Genomic DNA, 21,344 nt, shown 5'->3' on the forward strand with positions numbered 1-21,344 from the left:
TAAATATATAAATTCCAGAGATTAGATGGTAAATCCCAAAAAGAAGAAAAATGAACTAAAATGCACAATAGTAAGGTTCCAGAAAATTAGTAACTTCCCAAAGAGGTGAAGAAATAAAACTCCCAAAGTGTGGAAAATAAACTAAGTCCAAAGCAAGATCCTAAAATTATTCTAAGTCCCAGTAGCCAGATCCCAAAATTATTCTAAGTCCCAACCGCAGGGTCTCAAAAATGACTAAGTCCAGAGCAGTAAGATCCAGGGTCGACAAAGCGTTTATTCCACAGAAAAGTGACAGAAGACAAGACAGACTGAGGATTTTCGGTCACAACATCACCTTATATACCTGTTGCTCACGGGGTGGGATTCAGCTCCCCGGACGTTAGATCATCATCTTGACCTTTTAGGGTGTTTTTGACCATTATTTTATTATATTTTTACCCAATCATAATCCCAAACAAAGTGAAGACACTTGTTGCTCTGCCCTTTTCTCCCCGGGCGGGGCAGCTCCCCTCCAAACCTTCACTTTCCCAAGGTCAGGTTACTGTAGGTCAGGAGCTTGCAGCAGAAGCTGCACTCCTCCCACCTGCCTTATCTAGGTCAGTAAAACACACTGTAGTTTTAATGGTCTTGGTGCTACTACACTTCTGTTGCATAACAGGGTCTCCTCCTTACACACATGACCCCGTGAGTGCTATTATCCACACCTGCCACAGTGGGTGCTGTTGGGTGCTGTTGTAACAGCAGGTGCCATATTTTTTGTAACATTGTCTCCTGGAATCTCAACAGTAATTACTTTATAAACTTTATGAATTTTTACACAACAGTTAGTCACTTTGATAAATTATAGTTTCTGATGTGCGAGTCCATCCAAACAAAGACATACAGTACATTTAGTACGTACGGAACACTTAATTCATGACATCAAATGAAGATGGGACTAAAGGGTGTGTATATGTTGGGCTGTATGTCCTGGATGTGTGATGTTTATATAAATGATGACATTTAGTTCCCAACAACTCTCCAAGAACTGGAGAAGGCTTGGAAGGTGAAGGCCATAGTGGTGCCTGTGGTGATCGGAGAGCTGGGGGCTGTGACCCCCAAACTGGAGGAGTGGCTACAACAGATCCCTGGAAAAACATCCGACATCTCAGTCCAGAAAAGTGCAGTCCTAGGAACAGCAAGGATACTGCGCAGAACCCTCAAGCTTCCTGGCCTCTGGTAGAGGACCAGAGGTTGGAAAACGGTTGAGACCACCCGCGGAGGGTGAGAATGAAGTTTTTATATAAGACTCTATTCTCACCCTCCGCTGGGGGTCTCATCCATTTAATGATAATGATAATGAAGGATTTCTCAAAGGGTATAGTCCCATCCAACTACCGGCCAATAACCTGTCTCTCCACAACATGGAAGCTCATGTCAGGCATCATCGCAGCTAAGATAAGTGGGCACATGGGTCAATACATGAGTGAAGCACAGAAGGGCATTGGTAAGGATACCAGAGGAGCCAAACACCAACTCCTGGTAGACAGAACAGTCGCCGAAGACTGCAGAATGCGACACACCAACCTGTGCACAGCCTGGATTGACTACAAGAAAGCCTATGACTCAATGCCACACACATGGATCACTGAATGCTTGGAGCTGTACAACATCAATATAACTCTAAGGGCCTTCATTGCAAACTTGATGAGGTTGTGGAGAACCACCCTTGAAGCCAATGGGAAGCCACTTGCCCAAGTATCCATCAAATCTGGCATATACCAAGGAGATGCACTGTCCCCACTGCTGTTCTGCATAGGTTTGAACCCCCCTCAGCCAAATAATAAACAAGACTGGCTATGGATACCGACTCCGGAACGGGGCCACCATAAGTCACCTCCTCTACATGGATGACATCAAGCTGTACGCTAAGAATGAGCGAGACATCGACTCGCTGATCCACACCACCAGGATCTACAGCTCAGACATCAGGATGTCATTCGGGCTTGAGAAATGTGGGAGGATGGTGACAAAGAGAGGCAAGGTAATCCACACAGAAGGGGTCTCACTCCCAGAAGGAACAATAGCAGACATTGAGGACAATTACAAGTACCTTGGAATACCACAGGCAAACGGCAACCTTGAACAGGCAACAAGGAATGCGGCAACAGCCAAATACCTCGAACGAGTAAGGCAAGTCCTAAGTAGCCAGCTCAATGGCAAGAACAAATCCCGGGCAATAAACAGCTACGCCCTGCCAGTGATCAGATACCCTGCGGGAATAATAAGGTGGCCAAAGGAAGAGATACAGACCACAGATGTTAAGACACGAAAGCTCCTCACTATGCATGGAGGGTTCCACCCCAAATCCAGCACCCTGAGACTGTACGCTAGCCGCAAGGAAGGAGGCCGAGGACTAGTGAGCGTGAGAGCCACTATCCAGGATGAAACATCCAAGATCCATAAGTACATCAAGGATAAGGCCCCGACAGATGACGTGCTGAGTGAATGTCTCAGGCAGTGGAGAACAGAGGATGAGATGCTGGAAGAGGGACCATCATGGGAGGACAAGCCCTTACACGGGATGTACCACCGGAACATAACTGAAGTGGCTGATCTCAACAAATCCTACCAATGGCTTGAACGGGCCGGGCTGAAGGACAGCACAGAGGCACTCATCCTGGCTGCACAGGAGCAGGCCCTGAGCACCAGAGCCATAGAGGCCCAGATCTACCACACCAGACAAGACCCAAGGTGTAGACTGTGCAAAGAGGCCCCTGAGACGGTCCAGCACATAACTGCAGGGTGTAAGATGCTGGCAGGGAAAGCATACATGGAACGCCATAACCAAGTGGCTGGCATAGTATACAGGAACATCTGCGCAGAGTATGGACTGGAAACCCCAAGGTCAAAGTGGGAAACACCTCCCAAGGTGGTAGAGAACGAGCAAGCCAAGATCCTGTGGGACTTCCAGATACGGACAGAAAGAAAGGTAATGGCGAACCAACCAGACATTGTGGTGGTGGACAAAGAACAGAGGAAAGCCATAGTGGTGGATGTGGCAATACCAAGCGATGGCAACATCAGGAAAAAGGAACATGAGAAACTAGAGAAATACCAAGGGCTCAGAGAAGAACTGGAGAAGGCTTGGAAGGTGAAGGCCACAGTGGTGCCTGTGGTGATTGGAGCACTAGGGGCAGTGACCCCCAAACTGGAGGAGTGGCTACAACAGATCCCTGGAAAAACACCCGAAATCTCAGTCAAGAAAAGTGCAGTCCTAGGAACAGCAAGGATACTGCGCAGAACCCTCAAGCTCTCTGGGCTCTGGTAGAGGACCTGAGCTTGGAAAGTGGATGAGACCACCCACGTAGGGTGAGAAGGGAGTTGTTGTTTTTATATATATATAAAAGAAATGTGAATGTTCTTAGGCAATCTGGTCAAGGTTAACACACTGATAATAAATATGCTAATGAACTGGATTTAAAGCACCAGGTCACTCTCTCACAGACATGTTACATCTCACCTCAAGCTATTTACTTCTGACAGTTTTAAAGCCCCAGTCATGTAACCCCTGTGCTGTGAAGCCTTCAACACGTTGTCATTGAGTTCACAAGGTCACGGTCATTTGCTCATGAACTGTACAGTTAAGTATGGCATGAAGCCTGAGCTCCTTGTTTGTTAAAGCATGTCTCTAATGTTCCAACAAAATCCTGAGCCCACGGAGGTTAAACTTCTAGGGGCCTAAACCGGTCTAAGGAAACCAAGATGTTTTTATGATAAGGTAACCAAGTCCAGTTGACTGAGCAGCAGATCATAACTGATAGGAATTAGAATTTACTCTCATCTTCATCCAAAGAATGAGTTGTTTTATTGGTTAGTTACAGTAGTTTTACTTTTAGTATTTTAATCTAAAATCAATAACCCATTTGGAAATGATTTTTCTATTTGCTGAAACCTCTGAATCCTTAGACAAGTGTATGAATCATTCACATTATCCCGGCTATGGAGGCATTTGTCTCTCTTTGTTACTAGACTAATTATGTGCACGCCTGTGATTACAGTCATTGAAATCTTGACAAATATAAAAAGTGACAGTAAGTCAGAGTGTTCATATCGTGGAAGCCAACACCTCCAGAGGCTGTGGCTCATCATCTCAGCACCTCCCCACTGTCGAGAGCTGCTTGGGCTGGGTCAGGGGACGACAGGATGGACGACAGGAGGTGCTCAGTGTGGGTCTGCAAAGCTTTGGACTGCTGCTCAATCAACAGCAGCGCATCACTTAAAACTGGAAACGCAAAACAAAACAAACACATAAAGACCATTGTTTTGCTTTGGACTTGACTTGTTTTTGCTAAGAGCCTCAGACTGACGTGGAGACATGGTGTCCATACAGTCGAGCAGGAGCTGTCCAGTTTGAAGGACGCGTGACATCAGCGGCTGGTGGCTGCTCACTTCTCTCTGAAAACTCTGTCAGCAAAAGCACATGACATTGGACTGAGAATGAGCACATCTGCTTTGTGTTCATAGTCAGTGTTAGGAGTCACACAGCTTTTTATTCTACAATGTTTGTGTTGAGTGGCGTCACAAACACGTCTGCCCAAACATTATAGCAAACAAACAACCTGATACTCAGTCAGACGTGACCTCACGCTGTCAATGTCCACACTGGCAGCAGACAGCAGCTCCATCTTCTCTGACACGGTGTACAGCTGCTGGATGAGCTGCTCTAGGTGGGAACAGAACACCTGGAACACACACCACAGTCATGATGTCACAATGTGGCCTAGAATTTGAACCGCTTGTGTTTGGTTCCAGTTACAGCCAAACCATGTCTCTACCTGAATGTGTCGCAACAGGGAGTCACTTTGCTGCCGCTCCTCTGGCCTCCTCCTCTGGCTGTAAGCTAGAGTGAGGCCATACAGCTGCTCGGTCAACTGCTCCACCTCTCTGAGACTGGGCCTTTCTCCAGCAGGCTCCCCTGAAGCTCCACATGTCCGGGGAGTAGCTGCTGCCAAGCAGGTTTGAAGGATGAATGTGTCACAAAGTAATTCCATGTCTGCTCTGTGGTATTTGGCAGATACAGACATATGGAAAAATCAAACACACACCTGTGTGTTTGGCACAGGCCACATCATGCGTTAGTTCCTCAGCCTCCCGTTTGTCAAGCACGATAATGGAGGAGAGGATGGATGTGGTTAGTGGTTCTCCAACAGGCTGGCTCAACCGCACCATCACTTCCCGCACCTACAAAATGGAGATCATACTTTCGGTGTTTAACAGCAGCACTGTGTGTGAGACTGTGTGAAGCAGTGTGTGTTTCCAACCCCCCCGTTGACGCTGTCACTGATAAACATGGTGACCAGAAAATCCATACTTTATCTTACTACACTCCATTTCTGTTGGATGGATCTAGTGCTGACCTGTTTGGAGAGCAGCTGTGGGTCCTCCAGCTTCCCTGGAAGAGGCCAGAACTCTTCATCCATTTCCCTGTCTAGACACCTGGACAGAGGGAGGACACTGGTGGAGCAGTTATAAGCAATGGAAGCAAAAATGTCAGAGTGAGATGTCAGGAAATTGTTCTGATGAAGCCGACCAACACCCCCATCATGATTCCGTCCACCTCTTTTGTTACCGTCCGGGGACAAACCCACTGGGGCTTTTAGTGAGAGTGGTGTGCTGGAGGCCATGTCATCTGTGGATCTGGTGACGCTTGGCAGGTCAGGGGACCCATCACCTGCACCAAGAGGACTTCTGTCTTTGGACTCTGCAATGCTGCTCACAGAAAAGTCCAACCCTGAGAGGTTGGTGGAGCTACAGAGGTGTTCCAGGTCAATTCCTGAGTCCTGGAGGTCTGTTTGCAAGACTGAGTTTTCCTGGAGTTCTGAGCTGTCCCAAGCATATGCACACAGTCCCGGTTTCAGAGGGTAGGTGTAGTCCAGCATGGCCTGGTATTCCCTGTTTGGATTCCAGTCTGAGGAGAGTCTGTCAGGAGACGGAGGTAAACCTTTAGGGATAGCGCAGTCCCAGTAGGTGAGCTGACAGGGAGTCATGGTTTGCCTCCTTGAGTGTTCTGTATGAGACAATAGTTTGGTCTCCTTCTCTCCTCTCCCTTCAGTCCCTCCAAGCATGAGCTGAGGCTGCTCAGGGCTGGAGTATCCTGGGCAGGGGATGCAGTGCAGATACAGGTGAGTGGAGGCCACCTTTGGCTTTAGTCTTTGGAGCTCCTGGATGGAGCTTGATCTGCTGCTAGAGAAACATGATCCTAAAGTAGGTCCTTCATAACCCAAACTGTTAATGAACTCTGGTGAGTGGTGGCCTTTAGTAGAGTCTGAAGGAGGCGAGGTATCTCTGTGAGAAAAGCTGAAGCCGTTTACAGGAAGCTCTTCTCTTGACTTGGTCAGAAGCTCCTCATCAGTATGTTGGCTTCTGCTCAGGCCTGACTGACCACTCTATGTAAGTAGAAAGTCAGACAAATGTGAGGGAACATTGCTATGATCAGAACATCGGTCTCTTTCCACATGCATGCATAACGTAAGGTGGATATATTTATGTCTGCTGGTAGTGTCTCACCTCCCTTGTGTGCTGTGGCGGATCTCTCTTCTTTACATGATACATGTCTGAGATACATGTCTGCTGGTCCGAACACAACTGAGGCTTTCTGGTCACATATCGCCTGTCCCACACACATCTGGAAATCTGCGCCATGGTGACACTTTTGTGTGATGCTGCTCTGTCTCTCTCTGTCTCATTGTCTTCTGGGATCAGACTCAAGCATCTCCTGCTGTATTTTAAATTTGAGAAAGGCTTCCATCGTGGGCTGCATCGCTTGGCCTCCATCAGACAAAACCACTATAGAACAGATCTGTCAACTAAAGGAACAGATCAACTTTCAGTGATATGAAACAACTTTGCTGCTTTTGTTGCACAAAAACATTATTTGACACTTTTAGGTTCTGTGGTTTTCTTCAGGTTTAATCTGTCCCACAAGGCATCTACCACCGATTACTAGGCCTGTGTGAGTCAACTTGCAGTTAAATCTGCAGTTGTCCTTGGTCAGATCTATCTCAAGGCATTAGCTCTGAACACATCGTCTGTTAGCAGTTTAGAGTGATTCAGGTATAGAGTGGTGCAGGTCTTTCTCGCTCACTCTTAACAGTATGACATCTTTGCCTTTCTACAGTAAATGGTAGAGTCACACTTGTGCCCTAAACTGAAGATGATGATGACAACAGGTTAAATGTATTTCAATGCATGAGCATGTTATGCACCACTGTCCCTGCTGTGTGGCAGCAGGACTGCAGAGCAGAGCATGGTTCCCTGTCACGTCCCTTGCACCACACTCTACATCTCTACAGTATATGGCTACCATGCTGCTGATAACACTGGTGCTTTAGCAGAAAACATTTGTTCTGTTATGAGTTTCCCATTGGGTCTGTTCACCCAAATGATAATCATTTTTAAAATCTCCAGCACTGTGTGGATATTGTTTAGCCACAGGAATACACCGTGATGATCGCACCTTACAAAAGGTGAATGTAATCCCATCAGTATTACTATTAAAAATTAGCTTTTTGCTAATCCAGAAAAGGAAAGAAAAACTCATTGTAGATAAAAAAAGAAGAATTCTGGTACGTTTATTTGACTCCCTGGGTCAGATTAAGACACTCCTGGTCTGTTAGAAGTACACCCCCTACTTATTTCACATTTTTGAGAGTTTATCCAATCCGGTTCAAGAACCATTGTTTCAAATTTGGCGGACTATGTACGTCTGCATTCGCTTGACCAATCACAGAACCATCTTAGGCCCTCCCAGACAAACCTGGACCCCTAAATGTACCTGAAACATTTAGTTTCAGTCACTCCAGGCACCGACAAAAGAAGAAGAAGTCACTGACTGCGCAGTCTACCATAGGAGGTGGCGCTAATGCACCTTTCAGTTGGTTGCCACCCGCCATTTAAAAGACAAAAAGTAGTCACTCAGGTTGAAGAAGCGCCCACTTGCTGCTTCCCCAAACTTAAGTACATGCTTGATACTTATTTGATGTATGTACTCCAGAAGTTTCTCTGTTTATAATGTAGCTTCCCTCCTGTGTAAGGAATGCTAATTGCTAGAATCTTTGAATCTAACAGCTACAGCGACAGAGAGAGACAGTGTTGCAAGGTGCTGACAAGCAATTTGGATGACTCCAAGCCTCTCCAGCCTTTGTCCGGTTCGAATCGTGTGATATATGGTACTGAGGTCATTCACTCAGCTAGCTAGCAGCTAGCATTATAGCTGCTAGCGTGATAGTAGCGCAGCGTTAGCGGCTAGCGCTACTATCTACCGAAGCTACCAAAACGCGAGGAGATTGCTTCTCAAACTGACTCGCGGCTACCTTGTAGAAGAGTAGAAGAGTGCTCACCTCAGGAGCAAAGGTATGTACATTTAACAGCAGTATAATCATTGGTTGGCCAATATGCAGTTTTATTTGACAGAGATTTTGCATTTCACATTTCAGTAGTTGTGGTATTCATAATCTGATCTATATTATTGTCTATGTATTTACTGTATGTACTATGTACTGTACTGTATGCAGTTGGTCAACTTATTTTGATACTTTAGTCTGTTGACGGGTAATTTGTAATTCTAGTGTTATGGTGCAGATTATGTGGAAAATGTGATGGAGACCATCTTCAATAAAGTCCTGCTGGACTCATGTTGTTCTATGGAGGACCTTGTGAACATCCCTGTCCCACCGGCCCTCTGAGCAGAATTTGAGCAACCTGACAGAAAGGAGGTCATTAATGTCATGCTAAGATTTAACAAACCAGCACTATAAAATAAGTTGAAAACGTGTTTGCTCCAAACACCATTAAAACTGATCTAACTACCGCTATTTATTGTTTAGATCTGTAAAGATTGTGAGATACATAGGAAATACTGGTCATTTCATTAATCTGCTATTCTATATTTTTTATACCTTCTAGAGTGGTGTCAAGGAAAACAGCTGCATCCTCCATCTGTACAGCAGCTGCACTGCTTCCGATGTCTTCCAACACGTGAAGACAAAAAAGATCCTCACATCTCCCCAGCCAACTGCCCATGACTACACCTGTTCCACTCCAGAAACTATGCTTTGAACATAACTATGAATCCTACCCGTTCATTTTGTGGTCTGCAAATTGAACTGTGACAGGAACTTATCCAGCATTATAGTGCTGGTGCATTGGTTGACAATAAAGTTGGCTTTGACTATTGCTGTTTCACTGAACTATTTTTGTATGTATCTACCTAATGAGGGAAAACAAATGTTTTATAATATTTCAGCTTTTATTGAGGTATTGCCAAAAAAACAATAATTTAGGTATTTCACATGTGGTCTAAGTCCAACATAGGTGCCTTGTCCCTCAGGAAACACTGACCTGATCCAGACCAGGGAAGGTGGGATGACTTGGACTCTTCGCCCTAGAAGTCCCCAGCACCAGCTGACAAGACTTCTAGGCTAGATACCTGCAACAACTTGAGATACACACAGACATAGTACTGAAAAAAACAATAACTAGATTTCTATTAGTTATATATTAGCACTTGATATATCATACACCTTACTAAAAGCAATTAAAAAAAAATTAGGTCAATATATATTTAGAAACAAAACTATGTTTGTAAACCAGAGTTCCCAGGTACATTATGATTAATCTGTAAATAGTAAAATGTTCTAAAGTTTTTTATGAATTTCTGAGATACTGATTTATTCCATGCATGTGTCATTGTCTGATATACTGTATATTCTGTAATGAATACACATTCAATCATACTGGCTCCAGTCCTGGATCATCAACCATACATGACAGTAGGTTTGGCAAGTAGTTCAGGCGTCTTAAGGTAAGATTTATTGAAATTTTAATTTATTAATAAAAGTAATAAACACATGCAATATCTTGAAAGCAATAGTTGCTGTCACACCATGCCTCTGTAGGCATTCACTGTTCCTACATTAGCACTTAATTACAGACAAATACAGCAAAATATAAGCTGCAGCTGAAGATCCCATTATAGAAAAATTATTTTCACACAGCAGCAGAACGAAAAATAAAAAACATGTAAAAATTAGTTATATTAGTATTATATTAAACTTGTAACGTAAATATAGGTGTTTCGCAGGACAGCTGGGTGAAACAGCGGTCACACACACTTGACTGTTGTATTAATTCAGGCTGCTAATTTGCAACCATTAGTATTAGTGTTAGCAGCTAAAAAAGTTGCGTATTATATAAATCAAGTTAAATTAACCTTTGTTGGGTTTGTTTGTTGGGTTTAGTTGTGTAAGGTCTTAAACCTTACATTGTAAAGTGCCTTGAGATAACCTTGTTGTGATCTGGTGCAATATAAATAAATTGAATATCATGCACGGTTACTGTAGCCCCTCTATATCATGCAAACTGACTTAGTCTCTTAGTGTTTCTATTTTCTGTTGCTGCATGTGTGTTTTGTTTATGGCAACTGTTTGTCTCATCATTTTGTGTCTTGTGCGAGTTAGGTGATAAGAAAACGGGAACAGAGGTTCTGGTCCAGGGGCCCTATGACCTCTGGGGGCCTCTCTGTAATTCCACCCATGACTGTATGTGCATCACTGCTCACTAATCAGTCAGTTAACTTGCTTACTTAAGCCTAAACATAAAATGTGTCAAATGCAGTAAGCAATGGAGGAAAACATAGCAACAAGGAGACAAACACCAAACACCGGTGACCTGGACATAGAGAGGAAGCCGTGAGCTGCTGCTTTTGGCATCCCACGCAATGTTCTCAGCTTCCTGACTTTAAAATAAGACTAAATAACAAGTAACAATATTAGTTATTGATTGCACAAGCTGCTAAGTTCCTGGCCCATATTAGTACTACTCTTTAAGAAGGCCTTGAAGTGCAAATCAGAAACAAACAAAAATACTAAACACAACGACAATAAGAGAAAACACAACAAAATTTAAACATTACGGAAAGGGTTGGGACCAGGTCTCGTTTCTGATTGGTCACAAGCTAGGTCAGTCTAACTTTAATTTCCTGTTTTTCCCTGTGAGGTAAAAGCGTGGCTATGCTGCGCTAAATAAAATATTAAGGGCTATTTAACAAAGGATTTTATCGCAGACAGCTCTCATAGGAACGTAGCTGCCATTTACAGCTGCCTGGAGACTGAACAATGTGGTTGGTGCTTGGATAAAAAACTGAAACAGGCTCCGTGTTAAAACAGCCAACTAGATCAGTGACGCGGACTCAAACACCTCAAACAGTACGCATAGCTCCGCCACAATACTGGAGAGAAACCTGAAGTCGAAGCCATCATGGCCGCCAGCTCCGACTCCCTCCCGTTGGGGGAGATTGAACGGGCTGTAACGGCAGGTGTGCGGGCTGAGGCTCCGCTTTAAACTGCCGTTCTGTCGTAAACACCATTAATGAGAAGTTAAGTAGGTTTAAAAAGAATATTTCTGTGGCGCCGGTGGAGAATTAGTTGGCTAACTATACTAGCTAGCCGAAGTTACGTCCAGGCTAAAAACAGTTTCCAGATCAGATGTGGGCGGGGTTTGCGCGCACTGTTTGAGGTGATTGAGTTCGCGTCTCTGATCTGAGACTAGTGCTGTTTGAGGGTAGGGGTGGAGTCTACTTGCCCATTCATGAATATTCAGTTTACACTCGGCCAACATTTAACATTTAACATTTAACATTTACATTTAGACTTTTGCACATTTAACTAAATGTGAGAAAACACTTTGTGTCATTTAGTAAAATGTGAGAAAACTAGTTAAAGGTGCTCCTTCTACATTCGACGCCCCATATGTGTTTGTACTGTAAATGTCTCCATTCAGTGTATGAATAAAATGAGTTCCTTAAATTAGCAGAACATCATTCCTTCGCAGTACTTCTTAGTACTCCATGGACTACTACCACAGCAAACATCAACCCATATTGTTAGAGTGCGATGACTGTATTACTGTATGACTATAGACGATCTCTGTTCTGCATGTTGAATAAAGGGACACGCCCACTCCTTGACTTCTCGGCGGTGAGAAGCGAAGCGATGCAAACATGAGACAAGAGCACGTGTCCATGTGTCTTATTAACTAGAGGCTAATATATGCGTCAGGACTGTCTACTTCGGCTGGAGCGACGGGAGAGAGTTCCCGGGCGGCAAGAGAGACAACACATATTACTGTATCGTTTTAGAATATTCCATTACATTCCAAACATACACAGTGAATGCCATCATTTTTGAAATCTTGCGGTTTACTGTGCGTTTCTTAAGGACATAGTTCTAATAGTTCTAATACCATCTCCATTGTTCACTAGAGTGAATCTCTCGGCTGTTATAACGTAAATATCGCGCGAATCGCGCCGGTAGATTTGATTACGGAAAAGAGAACAGCGGCTCATTTGACCACGGTTGGCTACGGGATTGTTTAGCTTTGTGCAGTGACGCTAACGTTGTGCGGCATCTCTTCTACATAATATAACGTGGCAGTCTGATTAATAAACCACTGCATAAGTTGCCGGTCTTTCACACACTGACAAGAAAAGAACGAGCATGTTTCTCTATGTACCCGTTTCAGCGTTTTGCGTCCAGCTCTTCCTCTCCACAGTGTCTTCTTCCTCACTCCATGCTGCCTTCACGTACCTCTCCTCGCGTTCTGTCATTTACAACTCTGCATTGTATGAGTGTAAAAGCGTAGGCTTCAATAAATGAACGCCGTACTTTGAATCAAACTAAAATAAAGTGACGCCAGAAATATCTTGCAGTCCTGTGTGCAGAATTATTATCCAAGAGGAATATTTTTATTATTGAACAAATATAGCCCTAAATGTTAATAAACCACAAACCTGAATATTTAAGGACGTTTTGGCTTCTCTGAGATTATGTGTGTGTTAATGGGCAACTGTTAGTGAGCATAAATATTATACAACCAAACGAAAACGTCCCATTTCACTTGTTTACTTACATGTGTTTAGAAAACAGCAAACAAACCAATCAAAATATACAAATATTCTGACATCAAAAAACAAACAAGTGACCCACAGCCAACCTTCCTCTAGTAACTCTCAGCCGTTTATTCATAGACTCTGGGTTTCTCTGTGAGCCCTCCAGACTCTGTTCAGAGAGATGACGGCCTCCTTCAGCGTTAAGGACCTGCTTCAGAAGGAGCCACAGGTTCTTAGCTAGGTTTAGGTCAGGGGCCCGTTTCAAGAAGAAGGTTCTGTGGAAACTCTTAAGTTTGTTAACCCTGAAATGAGGAAAACTCAGAGTTTTCGGTTTCAGAAAGCGAGGTTACTTAAACCCGTAAAGCGGGGTAAGTTTAAACCCGTTTCAAGAAGCGAGGTAACCGAAACTCAGAGTCAGTTACTATGGCAACTTACTCTGTGAACCTAACCTGGTCGCGAGCAGGTTTTATTCGGGAAACCCAGTTTCCTTCGGTCTCCGCCCCTTTTTAAAGTAAACACTGTTTAAATACCTCGTTTAATCTTTCAGTACATTTATAGATTTCACCTGTTTCCTTCGCGCAGAGACCAAAATGTCCGTTTCTAGAGGATCCTGTAGATGAGGACGCTGTATTAATTCACGCGGCATTGAATTCACGCCGCGAGAGGATTTTGACGCCACGAGTTAATTTTCTGTCATATCGCCGTGCATATTTATTTGAGCGGTACCGTTTTTCTCAAGACTCCATACATACATTAATAATCTTATTCACCCATACGTCAAACACATCACCCATCGTGGCCGTGCTTTTACATCCGAACAGATTCTTTGTGATGCGTTACGTTTTTTTTTGCAAACGGTAGTTTTCTTTATCACATTGGAGATGCTGAGCACATTAGTGAAGTCACTGTTTGTAGAAAAGTTCGACCTCAAGCGCTTTCCTTGACACAAACTCCTTAAAGCCATTAAAGAGGAGTTTCACAGGATTGCAGGTATGTGGTATTTGTTTCACTGAGGCTAATCTGAAAAATGATGATCAGGTAATAATATCTTGCTGTGATCTGAAATAAACTAATAAATGTGCAGGTGCACTGACTACTCTTTCTAATGGTCACTGTAACTGACATTACATTGTTTACATCAGCAAGATCATATGTGATGCTGCACGTATCATAAATGTGAACTCATGAATATATCATGATTCAACCCTAAGTAACAGGCTGAACTGTGGTAAGTACATGTATGTCCTATACACTTATTTCAAAGCATGCACTGACACTCACGAACACTTCTATGCAGCACTAAAGTAATCTAAACTTTCTTCTAGGAGAGATTGACAGCTTTCTGCTGGAGATAGTGGTTACCCATGAAGGCCCACACTACTGACGCCTGACCCAGAACCTGAAGCAGGCCCCCAGCAGCGCTTTAATGTGGCCCTGCAGAACAAGAGCCCGGGTGGAAATGACCATAGGCCTGTTGAAAGCACGTCTTCAGTGCCTACGTCACCTCGGGAAACACCTGAGAGGCCTGTGACATGTGTTGTTCTCCACATTATTGCAATTATTAGAGGGGAGCAACACCCTGCCCTACAAATACAAGACCCTGAGGAGAATCCTTCCATCACAGTGATCTGCAGAGTGGATGGACAGTCAGCTGTGATTTGCTTTAATGTCTTAATCAACCATCACCACCAATAAAAGAAACTGAATAGATGTAAATCATAATTTATTTGTTTTTTTTTTTCATTTCCTACAAATAGAAAGGCAATTGTTAGATTTTATAATTCTTCCAATAATTCATACAATTCACCTTTAACTATACACTCACCTCCAGCTTGTGTTTGGGAATTTCAATTTCTAGATCTGTCTTTTCAATCTTGTGGTACAAGTGTGATTTTCCTTGAGATTTAGTTTATACAACTCAATCGGTAACTTAAAATACCGAAGATTTAGAGTTACATGACATCTTGACATGACATGTTCCTCATTACTCTTACAGAATTGAACTCTGGCATTTATTGAACATCACTGAACTGTGTGCATCTGTGCAGCAGAATGTGACTGACCTCCTGCTGTTCCTTCACACTCTGGGGCAGAGGGGAGATAATAAAGTCACTATACTTGGAGATCAAGTTACATCCTTTAGGCTACGCAACACAAATATCAGAAATCATGTGTATAAACTGTATTAATATTACACTTTATAATACTTCTCATCATAATTTATGCTTTATTTAATAGTATACTTACAACATCCTGGGCTTCTGTTGTGACAGGAAGATTCACATATTACCATCAGAATCTGTTAAGACCAACAAAGAACCCAACCCAGACTCTAAGAAATTAATATATCAAAAGTAGCCTATGTAAAAAATCAAATGTATAGGTAGGCCTCTTACATTTTACACATGCACTTGTATCCTGGGGAGTGAGTGGTTCTGATGAACTCCCTCCAGGAATTCCTTCAGCCCCTGCTTTCCAGTGTTCATGCCGAGGGCCTTCTCCTCTGCATGCGTCAGTGGTGGTGGTGCAGGTCCTCCACCAGTTGTTCTAGCCTCAACTAACTGTGTGAAACATTACAGCGATGTTGAAAATGCTGCTGCACTGCTATACTCTGCATGCTATTTAGTTATTTAATATGTCAAATGTTGTCAGGAAGTAGTCAGGTAGTCTACACCCATGACATGATGGTGCCTTATACATGTTTGAATTATGTTTTTATATTTAATTTTTAGCCACGTTCTTTTATGCCTGCAGGATTGTGCCTACATAAAAACTGAATTAAATTCTTATATTATTACGTGTTTTGGGTAACTTTTAAAAACCTAATTAGATTGATGTAATAATTGCTCTCCATAAAACGTATTGGATTATTGAATTATTACAAATCCCACATCAACCACAACAGGAATTTTAAAAATGCATAGACATAACACTGCACTTTTAATTCATACAAACATCGGTATTTTATGCAATTACTGAAGTAACTCCTTAGATGAGTAAAAAAATTACTTTACAAGTCCTTACTTTACAAGTGAAATATAACAATACTAAAATTATTTAGTATTTAGTTACGCTGAACACTGTATGATTAAAACGTAAACTTACGCATTGACTCGAGCAGCTATTTTCTTCCAAGCTAATTCTTTCTCTTTCGCTGCTGCAGCCGTGTTGCCTTTTCTATGGATTATAGACTCGTAGTCGTTTTATGCTTGACGTATCGTATCCATTTCCGGACGTCTTTTGTTGTCCTGTTGCCATGGTGACTCAATATCTTCACTCCATTGATCAGGGCTTTGTATCGTCGCGGTGCACGCGCTTAACTCTGAGTCAGACAACTCAGTTTCTTAAACCAACTCTTTTCAGCTGTTCTGGAACCGAAAACTCCAGGTTTGCAAACTCAGTAGATCAACTAAGAGTTTAGTTTAAACTTAGAGTTTGTTAAACCTCCTACTTAAAACGGGCCCCTGATGCAGGTGATGGAGCCTTGTCCTGCATAACCCTGGTCCTCTTTAAAAAGCGGACTTGTTCCTGTATCACTGCATGAAGTAAGTGTTAGTGATGGGACAGGTGTCGTGCCAAAAAGTGACTGTCTGCCAGAAATAGATTTCCGCACGCGGGAGCGCGCGCCGCCTCGTTGAGGCGTTTAGCTCGGTTTGTGTAGGACCACAGCTGCTTATTTCGGTTTCAAACGGCCATAACTTGTAAATATGATCCGCTACACGTTTTCTAGTGGACGTAGTGACGCCACGTCTTTTAAATTTTGTGTAAACGACATTTTTAACTTGCTGCATGGGACTAGTTAAACCAGTAAGATGCTTTCATGTTGCCAAAACGTGATTTTTAGAAGCAAAGCTTTTGATCAAAAGCCTAATTCTGCATTCTTAAATACATTGAGCCCTGCTTTGTTAAATTTACAGATGTAATAAATATCCAGTCCATCTGATCTTTGTCTGATCGTTCCTAATACCAGTAGAACCAGTAGCATGCTGGTTTTATGCTGCCACAAAGTGATTAAAGCCAATATCTGTTTACTGAAAGCTTCTTTCTCCCTTATTTTAAGTTCATGGAGCTCTGCTGGGTTATATTAACAGATTTAATGAGCATTCAGTACATCTTATCACTGTCTACACCTGTCTGAGACCAGTTAAACCCATGAGATGCTGTCTTCACGTTGCCAAAAAGTAATTATAGCCAATATCTTTTGATAAGAAGCTTATTTCTGCCTCATTTTAAGTCAGTGGAGCTCTGTGTCATATTAACACATTCAAATTAACTTAACCGCTGTCTGCACCTGTGAGCTAGAATCACTTTTTGGCAACATGATAACAAGCCTTTTCTTGGTTCTACTGATTTCAGACTGGTACAAGAAGTGATCGGATGGACTGGACGTTAACTAAATCTTCAGTTTGATCCAGTAGAACTGTCAAGAACACACGGAGGAGGACCCACATGCACAGCGCAGACGAGGTATTGGGTTAATAAACAGCGTTTATCGTCCAGGCCAAGTCAGGCAATGCGGGTCATGCACGTTAAGTCACAGTTCTCAGGCACAAAAGGGAGCAGGCAAGCTCAGGTCCGGTCACAGGCAGAGGTTCGACTGACGGGTAGACTCGGCAGAGGTACAGACTGGGGCTAGGCAAATGTCGTGGTCAGACAGTCAGCAACATTACCAGTAGATCCAGGCGAAGGTACAGACGGGGTGTTGGCAAGAATCGGCGGTCAGGTACGGACAGGATCGTGCAACAAGTTTCGCTATACGGAAACGCTGGAATGTGGTACTGGGACTCGACAATCTGGCGAGGTGGTGCTTAAATACACGGTGAACTGATTACTAATGAACTGCAGGTGTGGATAATGGGAACCGGTAATGACATGCGGTAAACAGGAAGTCCTTTCAAACTAAAACAGGAAATGAAACTGGAACTAACAACGTGACAACGAAGTTTTTCAAAATAAAAGCGGAACTAGAACATGACAAGATGGATGAAAACGCAGAACTTTCAAAATAAAACTGAAAACAAAACCAGAACCTGACAAGAACACATTTAAAGTTAAAATGAGGAAGAAGTAGGCTTCTTGTCAAAAGATATAGGCTGTAATCACTTGTTGGCAACGTGAACACAGCATTCTACTGGTTGTACTGGTCTCTGACAAGTAGACACTGGTCAAGTGAGCTGAATGTTTATTAAACCTGTCATTTTAACTTAATGAAGTTGAAATGAGGAAGAAATGGGCTTCTTGTCAAAAGATATTGGCTGTAATCACTTTTTGGCAATGTGAAGACAGCATATTACTGATTTAACTGGTCTCAAACAGGTGTAGAAAGTGATAAGATGTACTGGATGATCTGTATTCGAGAAGCTGACACACTCTCTACCTTTTAGATCAGGCTTAAAACCTTCCTTTTTGATAAAGTTTATAGTTAGAGATGGTTCAGGTCACTGGCAATGATTGTTAGTCACAGGAACCATCTCGTAGTTAAGCTGCAATAGACATAGACTGCTGGGGGACTTAATTTATACACTGAGCTCCTCTGTTTCCTTCTACTTCCTCTGTCCAATAACCTCCCATCGTTGTTCTATGTTTAACTAACCTTGTCTCTTTCTCTCCAGTAGCTGTGCTTCTCTCTCTCTCTCTCTCTCTCTCTCTCTCTCTCTCTCTCTCTCTCTCTCTCTCTCTCTCTCTCTCTCTCTCTCTCTCTCTCTCTCTCTCCTCCACTCTGTCCTCACCTACAGGTATCATAGGACTCAAAGTTTGGTGTCTGTGATGGGCAGCTGCGGATCCAACCATCCTGCCTGCATCCAGTCCCTGGTCCAACCATCCTGCCTGTGCTGTGTTGTTGCTTGTTGCTGTTGCTGTGCTATTCTCTCTCTCTATCCTCTCACCCCAACCGGTCGAGGCAGATGGCCACCCACATTCAGCCTGGTTCTGCTGGAGGTTTCTTCCTCGTTAGAGAGGGAGTTTTTCCTCTCCACTGTTGCTGTCAAATTAAATGCTTGCTGTATGTGGGATTTGTTGGGTTTAGTTGTGTGAGGTCTTAAACCTTACTTTGTAAAGTGCCTTGAGATAACTTTGTTGTGATTTTGAGCTATATAAATAAATTTGAATTGAATTAAATCTGTTAATATAACCCAGCAGAGCTCCATGAACTTAAAATAAGGGAGAAAGAAGCATTCAGTAAACAGATATTGGCTTTAATCACTTTGTGGCAACATAAAACCAGCATGCTACTGGTTCTACTGGTCTCTGTGTATTACATCTGTAAATATAACAAAGAAGAGCTCGATGTATTTAAAATAGGGCAGAATTAGACTTTTGATCAAAAGTTTTGGTTCTAATAATCACGTTTTGGCAACATGAAAGCATCTTACTGGTTTAACTGGTCTCATGCAGATATTAAAAGTGGTCAAAAACTCGGTGGTCACTCGTACAGTTTAAATCAGAGTCAAGAGTCTATATAGTATTTACAAGTTAAGGCTTTTTGAAATCGAAATCGATTTCTGGCAGATGAAGAGCGAAACCCCGTTTCAGTGCGCGTATCGCGTTGGGAAAGTCACGTGACTGATAGTCACTGGCGCGCCAAACTGTGTTTATAAGGAAGCGAATGTATCAGGCAGTATCTGCAAAAAAAGAGGAAGGAGCAACATTTAGCCAAAAGAAAGGTTTTCACCTAATATTGGAAAATAAGGTATCTCTTAATTTCCTTGTTGTTTCATGCTGTTCAAGTTTCCACTTGATCTATCTGAATTCAGATTAATTTCAAAGTGACTCTTAGTTTACTAATCATATTTTTCTTCAGGTTTATTTGACAAAACTTTCATATTATATATAACAATATAAACATATAAGCATACAAACAATGCTTTGAAAAAAATAAAGAATAACGAACTATTAAGTTACTATAATAACTAAATAAACCGACATACCAATAGCCCTATATATATATATATATATATATATATATATATATATAATAATAAAACCACCTCGCATTGTGTTGACCCCACTAACACTTCTAGACCCCAGATTTAAATCACTCTGGTTCCGCAGTTCCTCCAAGTGTAATGAGGTCGTCAGTAGACTGCAGTCAGACTGTGCGTCTGTAATTGGACGCACAAATGATGCGCAGCTGGAACCATCTTTACAGCAGCTGTCTGCATCCACTTCACGCATGTTATTCAGCATTATTTGTTTCTTGTTGTTTGGAAATGATTTACTAAAATGCCATTTTGCTGTTTTTTAGATAACATTTGGCAAGATCTCATCATTGAAGTGGGCAGATAGACCAAAAATGCCACAGCTGAAGCCATCCATGAGGTGCAGACATACTTTGCAGAGGGCGATATCACCAGGTCCCAGGATGAGATACTGGGTCCACCAAAAGACAATCTGTCCAACCTCTTCCAGCTGTCCTTACAGTTTCTCTGCACTCCAGCCTCATCTGTGTCATGTGAACAGGTGTTTTCTACAGCTGGACAAGTTGAATCAAAAAAGCTAACAGACTCAATTTTAAAACGTTGGAAAGACTTTTTTATAAAAATTTGTTTAAAAAATAAAGGCATCCTCATTCACAACATGTTCACTTCAATTTTCACGTTATGATACATTTTTTTACATTTTTACACATTCAGATACACTTTATCGACGGAATCTGGTGGGGAGTCAGATAGGAAGACTCTGTATCTGTATCTGAAAATATCAATTTTAAATTTGAATGAAGATATGAACTAATACTATCTAAAATACAAAAAATCTCTCTCTTAAATCTCTTTTTTGGTCCATTTGTCTACTGCCTAACAATTATGCACATGGTGATGTCACCCGATGTGGTAGTGAAGGAGGGTAGGTGCAAGTAATGTTTGCCCCTTGGGTAGGTTCAGCACACTTTATTGCACAGGTTAGATATAATCAATTAAGATGTTAAAAGCACAGCAACCACTAAAACCTAAGAAACCCCAATATAATAAAACCAAATGTAACAGAATTAAAACAGTTATCACAAGTAATGACCCAAGTAAGATTAAATAAGAAAGAGTAAATAGGAAAACAGTAGCAGGTTGTGGTGGAAATTTCCTATAAAGAGGCAGATGAGAGAGTTGTCTTTTCAGATTTATTATAAAAATAAAGGAAATAAATATAATGGGGAAAGTGTGACAGGGCGGTGTAGGCCCGTCGGAAAGAGAAGATCACCAGGGGTCAGAAGATTAAAAAAAGTGTTTTAAAAATAATAGATTTTATTATACAATGTAAATTATTCGCCAGCGATAAAAAACGACTAAAACAGTACACTAAAACAGGCAATGACCAATAGCAAAATGTAATCAAATGAATTCAAACCACACCATGCATGGGAAAACAAATAAAAATAAAAGAAACAAGTACAAAACCAGAAAACAATGCTTTGAAAAAAATAAAG

General features: G+C 42.2%; 1 protein-coding gene and 1 long non-coding RNA gene across 9 annotated transcripts; one reads left to right on the forward strand and one right to left on the reverse strand.

Annotated features, from left to right (window-relative positions):
- Positions 1-254: 254 nt before the first annotated feature.
- On the reverse strand, positions 255-18,443 carry cep68 (centrosomal protein 68). Of its 6 annotated transcripts, XM_055502745.1 has the most exons (10): positions 15,325-15,465; positions 15,176-15,227; positions 9,382-9,478; positions 6,550-6,848; positions 5,400-6,428; positions 5,088-5,223; positions 4,818-4,987; positions 4,602-4,724; positions 4,350-4,446; positions 255-4,264 (listed from the first exon to the last, which is right to left on the reverse strand). In XM_055502745.1, the coding sequence occupies exons 4-10, from the start codon at positions 6,814-6,816 to the stop codon at positions 4,128-4,130; spliced, it is 1,959 nt and encodes a 652-aa protein (XP_055358720.1). In that variant the 5' UTR covers positions 6,817-6,848; positions 9,382-9,478; positions 15,176-15,227; positions 15,325-15,465; the 3' UTR covers positions 255-4,127. The 6 variants fall into 6 exon arrangements, with proteins under 6 accessions (XP_055358720.1, XP_055358721.1, XP_055358722.1 ...); XM_055502746.1 differs by lacking the exons at positions 15,176-15,227; positions 15,325-15,465 and adding an exon at positions 17,599-18,443; XM_055502747.1 differs by lacking the exons at positions 15,176-15,227; positions 15,325-15,465 and adding an exon at positions 12,553-12,647 and having other exon boundaries at positions 4,818-4,984.
- Positions 11,759-20,471, forward strand: LOC129603079 (uncharacterized). 3 transcript variants are annotated; one of them, XR_008692659.1, is made up of 4 exons: positions 11,759-12,166; positions 13,889-17,395; positions 18,541-19,616; positions 20,172-20,471. It is a non-coding gene; the product is annotated as an uncharacterized LOC129603079 (long non-coding RNA). The 3 variants fall into 3 exon arrangements; XR_008692657.1 differs by lacking the exon at positions 11,759-12,166 and having other exon boundaries at positions 13,789-13,918; positions 14,075-17,395; XR_008692658.1 differs by lacking the exon at positions 11,759-12,166 and having other exon boundaries at positions 14,047-14,156; positions 14,254-17,395.
- The last annotated feature ends 873 nt before the right edge of the window (positions 20,472-21,344 follow it).

Source organism: Betta splendens, chromosome 15, assembly GCF_900634795.4.
Source record: "Betta splendens chromosome 15, fBetSpl5.4, whole genome shotgun sequence".
Taxonomy (NCBI): Eukaryota; Metazoa; Chordata; class Actinopteri; order Anabantiformes; family Osphronemidae; genus Betta; species Betta splendens.